The sequence below is a fragment of the Scylla paramamosain genome, chromosome 7, assembly GCF_035594125.1.
Source record: "Scylla paramamosain isolate STU-SP2022 chromosome 7, ASM3559412v1, whole genome shotgun sequence".
In the NCBI taxonomy this organism is placed as follows: domain Eukaryota; kingdom Metazoa; phylum Arthropoda; class Malacostraca; order Decapoda; family Portunidae; genus Scylla; species Scylla paramamosain.
Genome location: NC_087157.1, coordinates 10,248,903 through 10,264,237, shown reverse-complemented (window position 1 = coordinate 10,264,237; position 15,335 = coordinate 10,248,903). Strand labels below are relative to the sequence as shown.

The 15,335-nt window shown below is 44.4% G+C and overlaps 2 protein-coding genes across 2 annotated transcripts in view; both read right to left on the bottom strand.

Annotated features, from left to right (window-relative positions):
* Positions 1-2,373, bottom strand: part of LOC135102051 (uncharacterized) — an 89,244-nt gene extending 86,871 nt beyond the window's left edge. Inside the window, exon 1 of the mRNA XM_064006705.1 lies at positions 2,209-2,373. Coding sequence (XP_063862775.1) covers positions 2,209-2,276 — 68 coding nt within the window. The 5' untranslated portion in view covers positions 2,277-2,373. The remainder of the gene's footprint in view (positions 1-2,208) is intronic.
* Positions 2,374-3,910: 1,537 nt separating this feature from the next.
* Positions 3,911-15,335, bottom strand: part of LOC135102049 (uncharacterized) — a 160,402-nt gene continuing 148,977 nt past the window's right edge. The window contains exons 7-12 of the mRNA XM_064006704.1: positions 12,753-12,872; positions 10,080-10,169; positions 9,186-9,497; positions 8,802-8,996; positions 7,708-7,869; positions 3,911-7,596 (exon numbers count right to left, since the gene is read on the bottom strand). Of these exons, the coding sequence (XP_063862774.1) occupies positions 7,321-7,596; positions 7,708-7,869; positions 8,802-8,996; positions 9,186-9,497; positions 10,080-10,169; positions 12,753-12,872 (1,155 nt within the window). The 3' untranslated portion in view covers positions 3,911-7,320. The remainder of the gene's footprint in view (positions 7,597-7,707; positions 7,870-8,801; positions 8,997-9,185; positions 9,498-10,079; positions 10,170-12,752; positions 12,873-15,335) is intronic.

The window sequence follows — 15,335 nt, the reverse complement described above, 5'->3', positions numbered from 1 at the left end:
GAGATGTGATGGCACGGTTCGCTAGGGTGCCTTGGAATACAAACAGATAGACTGATGAGGGGGTGAACAATGCTTGAGGAGGCTTGTCACGAAGAAGAATCATACAATAAACGGCCAACTAGACTAACAGAAAAGGAAATGGTAAAAGGCAAGACAGTCAGATAATGCAGAGAAACCTGACTAGTCTATAAAAACAGAAAGAAATACAACAATACACTAACAGTACTGCTATAGAAAACGAACTATAAGAAAAAAGAACAGAAAGAAAATGTAATGAGAGTAGAACATTAAGGAGGCTTTTGTCCTGCAGGGAAACTATACAAGCTGAGGATGATGGTGATGATGATGATGATGATGATGATGATGATGAGTGGTGGTGACTAGTAGTGGTGATGCTAAGAGCTCTCCCCTGCAGCCCCTTCACAGCCCCGCGCCACGCACACACGCACGCACACACACACACGGCATGTCAGGTAAAGTGCCTCACAGATGAATGCACTTTTCTCCAACATAACAACTAACTTCAAAATATTACAAATTATTAGTGTCTACACTTTTCCCCTCGGAGTATAATTCCAGCGATGGTCGTCGGTCGGGTCTGTGCCTTAGGAGTAGATTTATTCATAACAAAAAATACCTGAAATAATTGTTTTGCTAGGAAGCATATACATGACAAAGGACTTTAATAATTCCTCTTGATACCCATTAGACTAATATTTTCCTTTGATGATAATACTCTAAAAACTCAGGTATTCTGTATATAAATGTGTATACAACATGACGACCTTTCACAGCAAATGCTAAAACGCAATCATGAACACCATTTCTTATGCAATACATCACAAAACAACACAACAGCACCGTTGTCATTACATTCCTGCAGCGCGCCGCCGCCGTAACGCGCTCACAACTTAGGACCCTACTGAGGCAACCCCGGTAGCCTTTGTGCTGGTAGTGCTAGGAAGGGAAGTGGAAAACTTTTTGATAGACAAAAACCTAATTCTTAACCAAGCCAACTTAACATAATCAGGTTGAAGGTAAAAACATAACAAGAGAGGCTGGCCGGAGGATGAAAAGAAGTAACTTGAACAGAAAAAAAAAAAAAAAATGCTTATTCCTTCCCTATTAAACATCTTACTAATGTCTAGAAAACGAAATGAAACGAGAATTTATTACGTCCTCTCAACAATCTCAACTTTTCCCTTACTTCAGCACACCAATCCCAGAAGAACAACGGGGTGGAAGTGCCGGAGTGAGTGAGAAAGGGCAGGAGTTGGCGGGCTGTGGCGAGAGAAAGTTGCAATTTGGGCGAGGCAAGTCTAAACAAGTGCACTGCGCCGGTGTTAACTTGGACCGAAGCCCGTGCGATCCTTACCTTACAACTCTACTTCCTGTAACAGGCAAATCTTAAGTCTTTCTCACGTGCATTCGTCTCTGTAGTTTATACTTGTATTCTTAGTTTAAACATTTGAGTTTTAATTGAATACGAAGTGGAAACAGCATCTCGTCTCGACGCTCAAGACTGCTACGTAAGAAAACGGTCGAATAAAAAAAGTGAGTCTGGAACGCTGCAATGACCGGACTTATACTCTTTGTAGTAGGACAGCTCCAGTTACACACGAACACAAGTGAAGCCTTGTATGTGAATGGCAACAATCCCTACAGTAAAGAAACGGTAATGAAAGAGGAAGAAGACGAGAGCTAGTAGTATTCTTAAATGGAGAAGAATCGTTTGTGAATAAGAACAATCCCCGAACTCGAGAAACAGCAGCGAAAGAGGAAGACGAAGGCTAGTATACTTAAACGCTTCTGGATGTCCTAAGTACTATTTTTCATAGGCCGGAGATGATCAGTTGAGTTCTTGAGTATTTTTCATGTTGATGATGTAGAATATTTGCTAAAATTTCACTAAAATCATGAAAACATCCCTGAACGCCTCAATAACTTTCCCTACTAGAGCCTATCAAGCTGAGGTAAGGCGCCGAAAATTATATTCTTGGAATACGAACGTTTCCCAGCAACACACACCTAAAATCCCTTATGACCTCGCTCTCTAATTATATATATACCAATAACACACTCACCACAGTAATAACATACACATAAAGCTCAGATACACCATGTGAGAAACCCAAAACATGAAAGAATTGGTTTACTAAGTGTGAGCAATCATTTCAAACCAACACCAACTGTAACATCACAACTTACCATGTCTTTCCGTCTTCCTCCCTCGTTCCTCGTCCCCCTGTTAGTACTTGAGGCACACACGCATCCATACACAGGAGTAGAACGTGAACTAGGTATTGAATAGTCTCTACAGGACGAAAAATGAGGCCGCACGGCACTAAGGAAATGGCAAGACGTGGCGGTGTTGACAACTGAGTGTGTTGTGTTCGTGTCGATGCGGCGCAAGCTTAGGGAAACGCTTGGCTCCATCACAACAAATATTTTCAAAGGTCAAAAAGATTATCCCTCTGGTTCTCAAGGCTGTTTCTGATATTGGTAATGTAAAACTCGTTAATATGTCATTAGAACTATAAAAATAAAAAAAACAGCCTTAGAAAGCCGTGTAACTTAAACTAAAGTCATTTAAATGTAGTGGAAGCGCGGCTCGGAAGTGTTTCTAAAGTCTTGTGAAATGCATTGAAATGTAAAAAACAAAATGAAATGGTGGCAGTGGAATGGTATGAAAACAGTAAGATTGTGTTATTTTATATATATATATATATATATATATATATATATATATATATATATATATATATATATATATATATATATATATATATATATATATATATATATATATATTTGTTTTTTTGTTTTGTGAGACTGTTTTACGATAGAGGCGTTATGAGCGTAGGATTAGGCTTTTTACAATTATTCCAATACATTATGTATAGATCTGTAATTTTTACTGAATAAACCAAGATCATGGCATTTTTTTTACTCCCTTCTATATATGCAGGTATATATTTTACATAAGTGTGTGTGTGTATGTGTGTGTCACCTCACCATCAAGCCTTCCTTTCTTGCGTCACATCGTCACCGACCAAAGCTTCTTACGGCGTAATTTTCCAGCTTCCGTTCCTACTTTCTTCTAAGCTATCATTCCTTCTCTCATTTTTCCCTCAGGCCTCCTTGCCCCTACCGTGTCCCGCTCAGTCCTCTCACACCACCTCCTCCCTCCCCCACCTGGTCCCTTCAACCTCGCCGCGCGCCTGGCCTTCTGATCGTGTTTCCACCCACCTTATTACCAAGAATTGGACTAAAAGCTAAGACTTTGTCCTTTTTAACGGTCAATTAACTCAGGATAATTGAGTTATCGGTTGTTCACAATCTGGCCAACATGAAAGAAGCAACATTAATGGTCGCGTTGGCCTGCGCGGGTGATCGCAGGGACCGGGAAGCTATCAAGGGGAAGGGGTAGCGCGCAGGAGACGAAGCCGCCGTGGAAGATGGTGACCTTCCTTCCTCCTCTCTCCTCTTCCTTCTCTTCCTCCTCCTCGTCTTGTTGCACTTACGAAAGGAGGAAGAATTGAAGGAGTAAAGAAAATTAATTATACAGTGTAACAGTAAGTATAGAATATTCCTGATTCCCTTCTCTTGTTATCGTTATAGACGTCTTTGTTGTTGTTGCTAATGCTGCTGCTGCTGATGTTTGTTACCTCTAAAGGATATTATATGTCTAAAAGAGGAAGAAGAAGTGATTTGTTACTTAAACTTTGGTTGCTGTAAAAGTTTAAATCATGTGGCGCCTTGATGTGAAAGTCATAGGGAAATATATTTATCTGTATCTATACCAGGCGGACAATCCCACACAAAGAATCCCAGACAAAGCACCACACACTCACACAACATTCACACTCATAGCCTCATCTGGAAATATGTACCAAAGAAAAACACCAGCTGAAGTGACATATTTTATTATGAACAACACTTGAATCAGTACATCTTACTCACCCCTCCAGATGGTGGGTTATGGTGAGGGAGGAGGGAAGAGGGAGGAGGGAGAGTGCGTCCAGGGGTAGGGGAAGGGGAAGGGAGGTGAGGGAAGGGGGAAAGGGATGGAAGTGGGCTAAAATCTAATGGTCAGAAACAGGAGTAAGGGAAAAAAGGGAGGAGATAAGAGATGGAAGATAAGAGAGAGAGAGAGAGAGAGAGAGAGAGAGAGAGAGAGAGAGAGAGAGAGAGAGAGAGAGAGAGAGAGAGAGAGAGAGTGATGGGATGATGGGGTGCTAGAGAAATGAGTGATGGGGGAGATAATGAGGCAGAGAGAGAGAGAGAGAGAGAGAGAGAGAGAGAGAGAGAGAGAGAGAGAGAGAGAGAGAGAGAGAGAGAGAGAGAGAGAGAGAGAGAGAGAAACCTGGGTGGAAGCATACAACTTGAGCGGTATAGTATGAGAAGAAAAAGTAATTGAAGGAATGGAAGGAGTGGGATACACGGGGAAGAGGAAAGAAGGGAAGGCAAGGCAGGGCTGAGGATAAGGGGAATGGGAAAGAGTGAGGGGGAGACAGCTAGCAACACTACATTTTTCACCCCATGACAACATTGTATTAACATTATGTACAATACAACCCAGTGAGCTCACCCAGAGAGAGAGAGAGAGAGAGAGAGAGAGAGAGAGAGAGAGAGAGAGAGAGAGAGAGAGAGAGAGAGACGGGTTGGTGAAAGAAAATGAGATCTAAGGGATGGGAGACTCACTTGACTTCCCTTTTTTTTTTTTTTTTGCTTCATTTTCTTTTCTTTAGTCCCTAGAATGTCTTTACACGAACGCTTTCTAGTAAACATTCAACGTACAAAACACGGGATATATACAGAATCCAAACACAACACTGACTGGACTCCTTGTCTAACAGAAACACAAGAGGTTTAAAAAGTGTGGGGAAGAGGGACGATTCGAACCGACACACACACACACGCACACACACGGTCTACACGTATTACCATCATCACCGTCACCACCATCGTCGTCATCATCACTGTTATCACTCGTATTTATTTACTTTTTTTTCTTGTTGGAATATTTTCTGCATTTATTTTATATTGTTTTTTTTTTCTAGGATAGTTTTTTGTTGATTTTTTTTTTTATTGGGAGGGGGAAGAGTGTGTATTTTTGCAATACATTGCCGACTAAAAAGACTTAATGCAAATGTTGAGTATGGTGGGGGGGGAGTCTGAGTGACCGGAACACACACATACACACACACATACACACACACACACACACACTCACACACAGAAATTGAAATATATAACAATCTTATTTACATGTCAAGTATTGTATATAATAAAATATCACAAAGAACCAGAGGGAAACGGTCCATATCTACGGGGGCGTGCCGGGGCGTGGGTGGCGCCCGGACACGTGAGGGGAGGGGGAGGGGACACTACCATGGCGGCGGGACTGGCAGCGCGGGGCCGCCAGTCGGTGTGAGGTGACTATTGGTAATGAGGCGACACGAAGTGAAGGTTTTGCTGAACGACAAACTGCAACATGACGCAGAGGTAATTACTAATCCAAACAAACTGGATAATTCCGTTCAAAATACAAAAATACTGATACATATCAAATATATGTACGAGTATTTCTCAATATACATGTCTATTACATTTGCACGTTATACGCACCGATATCTCCCTTTATAATTTATTTCATAGAGGATCTGGAAGTGGTGTCCCGCAGGGGGATCAGAGCCGTGCCCCTCGGCCGCCCAGCCCCTGCAGGGCGTGGCGGCGCCTATTGACTAGATCTCGGGCACGGTGACGCTCACACGCACACGCACACACTGAATAAATAATACACACTCTCCAGGGAACAGACATAGACATAATCCTAAGTACCTTAATATCATCAAGTATAATGAACGGCTACGATGAACCAACCACAGTTTTGGGAGCGGCGCGCCGCACCTGCCGCGGCGCTGCTGTCACCTTGGGTCTTCAGGCAAGCTGGGTGAAAAAAAAAAAATCGATTTTTTTTTTCATCTTTTTTCTCTTTCCAATATCGTTGAGCTCAGGGAGGCGAGGCAGCCCTCACGTCACGCCACAGGCGCTCAGTCGCCCCGCCGAGGCCACACCACGTCTGCTCTTCATCACTAATATATATATATATATATATATATATATATATATATATATATATATATATATATATATATATATATATATATATATATATATATATATATATATACATATACATATCCTACACGTATTAGCAGCAATCTTGCACGAGTTGAACAAAACACAGCACGAAGTTATATTTATAGCAGCTTTGCCGATCGTTTGGTTCACTGTCCTGGGGACACGGGAAAGGAAATGAGTATATCCACTGCAGTCCCTGGCGGCGACAGCAGCGGCAGGCTTGGCAGCGGTGAGGCAGCGGCTGTAACACTCGGGACCGCAACATCACGCCACGTACAACAAAACCGTACTAAAACCTTTAAGTTTTACATGAACATAGGATAAGAGCTTAGCGAGGCTTACTAGCTGACAGATTTGTCCGCTATTAGTGTGTATATGCATTACAAATTTTCACGATCTGCAGCACAATTATATTTTCTCTAATTTGGAATGATCAGCGTTATTACAAAAGCGCCATCTGAACAATATACGTAGTGATGTGTTTATGATAATCCGACACTTCTCTTATTCCAAACAAAATTAATTAACAAATCCTGGCGTGGTTGTCCCGTGATAGAGAGCGAGAGTCATCTGTCCTGAGAGACAGCAGGCCGCCACCGCTCATGGGAGTGGCGTTGCTGGTGGAGCCTGCTAAGGCCCGGCACACCGCTGCTCCTGCCGCCGCCACCACCACCTGCTGCTTCACCGCTGAGGTCTTGATGGGCAGTCAAGAGCCACCATAAGGGAAACCTTAGCAGAACCCGCTAAACATTTTTTTTCTTTCCAGAGTAGGGTATTGCACTAATTCCACTTCAGTAATGACAAATATAGTATTCAATATAGTAACAAGTATTTTCCACCGGATGTAATTTTGGCATCGTGAACGAACGTAAGTGTTGACACAAGCGTCGGTACTCAAACCTCGCCGACCGTCACTTTATCGCATCAACAATTTTTAACACGTCACGCGGCGTACGGTGAGTGACCCAGCGGCGCGCGGCCTGCCCCTGCACACGGGCGTCCAGGGGTGGCGAGGCCCTCACTCTGAGGAGAGGTGACCTTCAAGTTGCTGCGACCCGTAATTTGAGCCCCACGAGAGGCTGCCACCCCAAGTCACTCCACCACCCCAAGTCACTCCATCAGACGAGTAACTCCGCGTGTTGTGCCTCGCAGCGGAGTCTACCACGGCGCGCCTCACATGGACACCCGCAGCCGCTTGCACTTGGCACGTCGATTTTTAAACCAAAACTGAACATTTTTCGGCTCGAGTTTCGGGAACTTTTGGCGGTAGGGCATGCGGTTGAGCTCTTCGGTGTACTTGAGAATGAGGTTGTGGCTGGGGTGAGTGTTGATGGCGAACCATTGCTCCAGGCGCGGCACCTCTGTCACCGGGTCGATGAACGTCCGATTCCTTTTGCGCCGCTCCTCCGGCGGTCCGCTGCTCCCGAGGCCGCCGGAGAAAGGTGACACCTGAGTGTGGAAAGAGGGAGAAAAAAGAATGAGAGGAACTCTGACACGTATAGGCTGAGCGATACACGCAAACAATATTCCCGCCACACTTAGATAAATCACGAGACCCACCTGCGGCATGTAGTGAGCCATATACATCATGGAATGCTGCAGCAGAGAGCCAGGCACCACAGGGTAGGGCAGGCGCTCCATGCCAGCCTGGCCCAGTCCCGTGAGCGGCGGGTAGGGTGGCAACGACAGGGCGCCAGGAGACACCACAGGCGGAGGGGAACACTAGAAAGAGCAAAAGCTATCATAAGTACTAGTCTTTTGCAGAACGCGTATCCCTGACCAGTCAGACGGCAACTATACGACGTCAACACCACTGCCCCTGATATCGCATCGCCATTCATGATTCTTCAGCCAATGCAATGACTGGTATTACTCAGGTACCTAATAATCTCTCTCTCTCTCTCTCTCTCTCTCTCTCTCTCTCTCTCTCTCTCTCTCTCTCTCTCTCTCTCTCTCTCTCTGAAAAGAAAGGGTAATTAGTAATTGACTGAGTTTCATGTCTCCTGAGGAAAGCTTGTGCCGCACCAATGCATAAACTCAGTTGCAAGATAACATGTAAACACCCTGTTATGGTATCTAAGAAATGTACAGAGAGAAGCCAGTTTTTATAAGAGAATGGGTTAAGTAGGGTGCGTAGTTGATTAAGTGTGTGGCTGAGGTGAGTGAATAGATTTAGAAGCATTAAATGGAAGAAGAGTCCAAAGGATAGAGAGTGTGTAGTGTGTATAAATAAATGTGAGGGACCGTATGTGTAGGTGTTGGGGTGAGTGTCGGCGTGTATAGCGTACTTGAAAGTGTGCAATTAAGTATGGAATGAGTTAAGGCAGTGCAGGGGGTGTTAATGTGTGTGTGTGTGTGTGTGTGTGTGTGTGTGTGTGTGTGTGTGTGTGTGTGTGTGTGTGTGTGTGTGTGTGTGTGTGTGTTGACAAACTAAGGGGAGTGGATGCAAGGAGACGTTGTGGAAGGTGTTAGGTGATGCTATGGAGTGGAAGCGATTTATCGTTGTGGAGTGAAAGAGGAGGCGATGTGGAGTGCGTGCGAGGTGAAGCCGTGGAGTGGATGCGAGTTAGCGTTGTGGAGTGCGCCAGGTGAAGTCATGGAGTGTGTGGAAGGTGTTGCAGAGTGGAGGCGCATCAGCCTCGTCACATCCTCACCTTGCTCTCCAGAGTGACGCTGACGCTGTCCCGTGACCGCACTTCGTCCTCGTCCTCACTCATGTCCACGTCGCTCTCCGCCTGGCATCGCTCCCCGCCGGAGTTCTGGCCGCCGGAACTCCCTCCTGCCGTCTGGCTGCGTCCCTGCAAGCTCTCAGGTGGATCCGAGCCGGGCGGCCGAGACTCATCATCCTCCTGCAGAAGAGTAGTAGAAGACATGAGTAATACTTCTCACGTCGAAGCAATGTAAGAAAAGGTTGTTATTCCTGAAGTGTGTGAATTATCGAGGCAAGACAGTAATGACCCGATGAACATGACGGGTGCAGGTGAGCGAGAGCCTCCCTGAATGTTCTTAGTGCTTCTTGAGGACAGCTAATACCATACCTGATTTTCTTCCTGTTGAGATTGTTGTTGCTGTTGTTGCTGTTGCTGTTGTTGCTGTTGTTGTTGTTGTTGTTGCTGCTGTTGTTGTTGTTGTGACTGGTGGGAATGCGGGTGGTCATGGGTGGTGGTCGGGGGCGGGGAGGGCCCCGCCGGGTGGTGTGAGGGGGGCGGGCCGGGGTAAGGGTCGGCGGAGGCTGTGGAAGCAGCGGTGGCGTCTTCGTTATCACTGACGCTCGTCTCGTCCTGCGGCGGCGGCGACTTGAGACCATTGAAGGTGCGGAACTCCTGCCGCTTGTAGGCAGCCCGCGCGTTCTGGGGATGGGACAGCGGACAGTGAGGGGAAGCGGCGGACGCTCACACTCGTCCTCCAGACACACAAACAAACACCCGCCATCACACACGTACAGCGGAGAGAGGCAGCTCCCTAAATAGAGTTATTCCTGATACTTGTATGCATGCAGGTGTCCCACCAGTGGCCCCCCAGCACGGCCGGCAGACGAGAGGACAAGCAAAGTCTGGTTCGGCGAGTGACGGGGGTTTGAGTGGAGGTAGGAAGGCGGGATGGAGAAGGGAGGAAGGCATGGAAGACGTCTATTGCCACCACCACCGACAGAATACTCTCTGGGCTGGGCAGGTCGCGTTTCATTCTAGATAAGAGTGACAGTCTAGCACACAGTTTTAAACACCCTTGCTAACACGCCCAACACTCCTCAACATAACATTCCCCTTCACCCTTCCTCTCATCCCGTCCCTACTTCCTACCCTGCTCACATATCCCACCATCCCCCACCCCTACTTAAAGAAAGGCCCCATTCCCTTCCCTGATGACTGACCCTACCATTTCTCTCATGCTCACACACCCGTCACGCCCCTGTGTTGTCTGGTTCTCCTCACCTTGAACCAATACACCACGTTGCTGATGTCTAGCGGCTTGCGGCCCCGACGAGACTCCAGGGCGTTGAGTTCCGCCACGTACTGCTGGATCTGAAGGGGAGGAGACAGAGGGAGACGGCAGGTTAGTGAATGGTTGTTTACTATGACGTTTGTGTATTGTTGTTGTTGTTGTTGTTAATTATCATTATCATTATTATTATTATTATTATTATTATCACTACTATTGCTATACTACTACTATTAATACAACTTCCACTACTATTTGCTACTTTGCTCCGTGTTTCCTTGATAATTTCGTCCCGTCCCCCTTGCCCCGCGTCGAGCTGGCTGGCTACGCATCTATGTATCTTCTCTCCCTCTCATTTTTCTTTTCTTTTCTCTACTTTCAGAATTAATGTATGCAGTGGAGCAGGGGTGAGTGAGACGCTCTCGCCCACCGCCTGCTGCACGAGTCCCCGCCACGCACGAGGGGGAGGCTGGGCTGGGGATCTTGTCTCATTTATTTTTGTCCAGAAAGAAAGTCTTGGGGCCTCGGGAGCACCGCCTGGCTGGGCCCTACGGGATCTGCTGGGCGGGGCGCGCGGCCTCGTGCAGCGGGAGGGAAGGAACGCTGAGCTGTACGGCGGCGGTGGTGATTGAACAAAAAAATGAATTTGACTTTCTAGGGATGCGAGACGAAATTGAAAAGTGAACACTGGAAAATAAACATGAAGGAAAATGCACCAACTTCAGGATTTCCAGACGCGAACAAAGGACGGCAAAGATGTACGTAAGGTTTAACAGTGCAGAAAGGAATGCAGGGACCGCCACCATCTGCCAGTAAGGTGGTGAGAGAAAGAAATAAAGGTTTGTATAGGTAGTCTGAATTTATAGGTCCCTAAAGGGCAAGTAATTTCCTTTATATTACCAGTTAAGTTTCACTGTTTCTATAGAAGTCTTTATAATGCTTGTAATCACCTTCATATTACCAACCAAACCATTACTGTGTCCAAGGTAATCTCCATAAATCTTGCATTCATCTTTATATTACCCATTAGAATAATAAAGCTCGTAATCACTTTTCATAATACCAATTAAACTTTACTGTGTATTTGTCTTTATTTTAACCATTATGAGACTTTACTGCGCAGCAAAAAATCCTTCCTAAAACTTTTAATCATAATGAAACTTTACAGTGTCCAAGGAAGACTTTACAAACCTTAGAACAACCTTTAAATTGCTAGTTAAACCTCCCTGTGTTCCCATGAATGCCTTCCTAAGCATTACTGTGTCCAAGGAAGTCTCTATAAATTTGGCATGCACCTTTATATTACCTATTAGACTTCTGTGAGTACAAGACAGAATAATAAAGAAGGAACTCTGTTTCATGGCCTTCTCAACACCAATGACAACCTGAGTCACAAACCTACAGGTGAAGGAGCACTTCTGGTGGAGCGGCAGGTCACCTATGCCTCATGCAGGAAGGTAAATGTTTCAGGAATATAAGGAAAATTATTGATGATTGATTGATTGATTGAATAATTATTAACGAAATGATGAACTGATTGGTTTAAGGTGCCGCAATAATGAAGTCATATGACGCCGTGAAATACAAAGGATGAGTGAAGGTTAATGCGCAAAAAAAAAAAAAAAAATATCAGGAGCGCATTAGATCTGACTGAAATCGGAAAAGGAAAAATAAAAGAACGTATGTACAGCTTTACAGTACAACGGATTAGATACATAGGATCATAGCGAAAATATAAAGTTGTACTCATGTTTACACGTATATTGTAATATAATATCGAGAGAGAGAGAGAGTGAGAGAATGAGAGAGAGAGAGAGAGAGAGAGAGAGAGAGAGAGAGAGAGAGAGAGAGAGAGAGAGAGAGAGAGAGCAAAAAAAAAAAAAAAAAGTTTCCTGACGATCTGAGCTGGCGAAGTCGGCCTGGAGCTCAAGACGCGCCGCTCGCTACAGACATCACTCCCTACCTACCCTCCCTTTCCAGTCTGGCGGCATGGCTGACTCCTGTGCTGTCACTGGCTAAGAGGGCATGAGGCCAACTAGTTTACTAAACTCCAGAAAGCTGAAATACGGCTAACATGTGCATTTTCCAGGGAGAGAGGGGACAGGATGAGTTGGGTAGGCTGGGATGGAGGCAGTTGGAAGTATTAAAGGAACAAGTAACTCACAAAACATTCACGCACTTTACATATACAAATAAGCCCAGGAATTATAGCACTGTCAAGATTAATAATGAAGTGGGTGATAATAATGACACTGCTACGTACTTGTATACATGCGTACATACATACGTACCTTTAGGAAAACATATTAGTACTGTAATGGTTTTCATGTGGTACTTTTCAGCATTTTTTTTTTTAATGACTGGTTTCTTTGTACCGAGCGCTGTAGTCTTTCTCTTCCTCCCTTCTTTACCTTAATAGCCTTCCCTTTTACTCTTTCGTACCTCATTTACTTTCTTCCTTCATTCCATTACTCCCTTCCTTTCTTCTTGCCCTTCTCTTCTTTTCTTTCCTCTCTCTTTCCATCCGTCTTGAAATCCTCCATTCATTCATCCTCCCCACTTATATTCATTCATCCATTTCTTTTTCCACTCCTTCCTCCCTTATTTCTCAACAGGAACTAACACACACACACACACACACACACACACACACAGCTCTCACTCACCTGAAGGCGGGTCGGGTGTTGATTCTCTCCAAACCATCGCTGCAGCCTCGGCAACTCCAGCTCAGGGTCAAAGCTCGTCCTCATCCTGGTCTTCTGCGGGCCGTACTGGCTGCCCACCGTCTGCCGGGAAGGGACGGGACCACCTCAACACGGGGAGGAGGAGGAGGAGGAGGAGGAGGAGGAGGAGGAGGAGGAGAAGGATGATGATGATGATGATGATGATGATGATGATGAGGAGGAGGAGGAGGAGGAGGAGGAGAGGGAAGAAGAGATGGAAGAAACGGAAAAAGAGCAAGAATAAGAACAAAATGAATGTAAGAGAGAGAGAGAGAGAGAGAGAGAGAGAGAGAGAGAGAGAGAGAGAGAGAGAGAGAGAGAGAGAGAGAGAGAGAGAGAGAGGAAAGTAGACAGATAGCTAGAATGACGGACAGACAGATAGATGGATGGCCAGACAGACAGACAGACAGACAGACAAACACATAAACAGACAAAGGAACCCTGGAAGATGTACAGACAGACTGACTGAATTAACTGTCATTAAGCGCCAACACGGGCTAGAAGAGAGAGCGCTACTTCCTCCTCCTAGAAATTCCCGGGAGCGAGGGTCGAACTGGAAACCTTTCAAATTTGAGTCAAACACAGAACCAATGAGCCACCCGAAACTTACACAGACAGACAGGGAGGGATAAGGGAAAGGTGGAGGGAGTTGGGAAGGTAGCAGGAAGGTTAAGAACACCCCTCTCCCTCTCTCTCTCCCACCCCCTTCTTCTTCGCGTTGCACTAATCATTTTACTAACAGCCGCAAGAAAGAAAGAACGAAAAAAGGGAGAAAAGGAGAAAAACGAAGGAAGTAAGAAAGAAAAGAAAAAAAAAGGAAAAAAAATGAATGAAACAGAAGAAATAAGTCAACAAAACTAGACAAAAAAAAAAAGACAAAACTCAGAAACAAAATAAAAGGAAGAAAAAATATAATAAAAAAAAATTAGGTAGAAAAAAGGAAAACATGAAAAAAAAACACACACACTGGCAAAGAATAGCTAAAGAAATGAGAAAGACGGGAAAAAAGAGAGAGAAAAGAGCAGAAAGAACAAAAGATAAGAGAAAGAAAAGTCGTGCAAAATAGCAAGAATGAATGTGACAAGTAAAGACAGAAAATAAATATAGAAACGTGCTGGAAAGAAAAAAAAAGACAGGGAGAATAAAATAGAACAAGAGAGAGAGAGAGAGAGAGAGAGAGAGAGAGAGAGAGAGAGAGAGAGAGAGAGAGAGAGAGAGAGAGAGAGAGGAAAAATTGTACAGATTCGCAGTATCTCTTAACAATCGGGTTCCATCACCGCCGACTGTTTCCTTCTTTTATATAATTTATCATCTACCAGTTCACTTATCTATCTACGAATCTACGTTTCTAATTATCTATCTATTCTCCTATTCGTATATCTGTTTAATTATTAGGTTATTTAGTTTTATTCATTTATTCGTCCATTCCCTAAAGCATATACGTGTCTCCCTGAATGGTACTTTTTTTTTTTTATCTATTCAGTTTGTTCAGGATACATTAGGACAATTGTATCAATGGAAGAATATTATGAAGATTTGTATACAGTGGTGGTGATGGTGGTGGTGGTGGCGGTGGTGGTTATAGTAATGACAGTGATAGTAAGATGTACGGGGTTGACTTTGTTTTTTTTTTTCAGGGAGTGCAGTTTTATTGAAGAGTGTGTTGATACCTCAGTGTGTAGAATGTTGTAGACGCAAGAAAGGACATACATAAAAAAGGAGATTAAAAGAAATTATATAAAGAAATTGGCAAACAGTAAAAGGAGTAAGAAAAAAGAAACGCAAGATAAAACAGGTACTTCTACATTGTTACTTTAATAAACCCTTTCACTGCAATATACAAAAACTCACAGCACTACAAGAAATGCGTGGAATCTTTTATAAGAGAGAAAGGGATGAAAAAGAAAAGATTATGCAATTTCTGGGAAGTACAATGCTCGGAAGTGAGTGAAGAACAAGAAAAGATGTCTCAGAGTGATCAGTAATTAAGGAGAGTTGTGACAGGTAGCAGCGGAAGGGTTAAAGTTCCGCATTCTGCCTTCCTCGGAGAGTAAAGACTGTGAGCGAGTACAGGCAGTGAAAGTAGCAGACACGCCATCTTGGTAACAGTGACGGTGCCGGTGAGTCTCATAAAGTGGTCAGCAGGTAGTGATCCACGATTCCCGCGCACTTCCCTCCACTTCTTCCACTCGCTTCACGCTTCCCTTTATCTACTCCCTCTTCTGCATTACTGTATTATTTATTATTTTTTAAGTGAAACTGGCTCTGGTCTTTCACGATAAAAAAAAAAAAAATAATAAATAAAAAAAGGGGCAATTGAAGGTGCCGCCCTCTATAAAGTATAGTCTCTAGTAACTACTCCCATCACCTCCCTATCGTTCCTCTACTACAGACACCTCCCTTCCATTTCTCTTCTCACCAGTCACATCTCCCTTCCCTCTCCCTCACCACTAACCACAACCCACATCCCTTTCCTATTTCTCTCCCGATCTTATATACTTTTACCATTCCCTAACAATTATACTC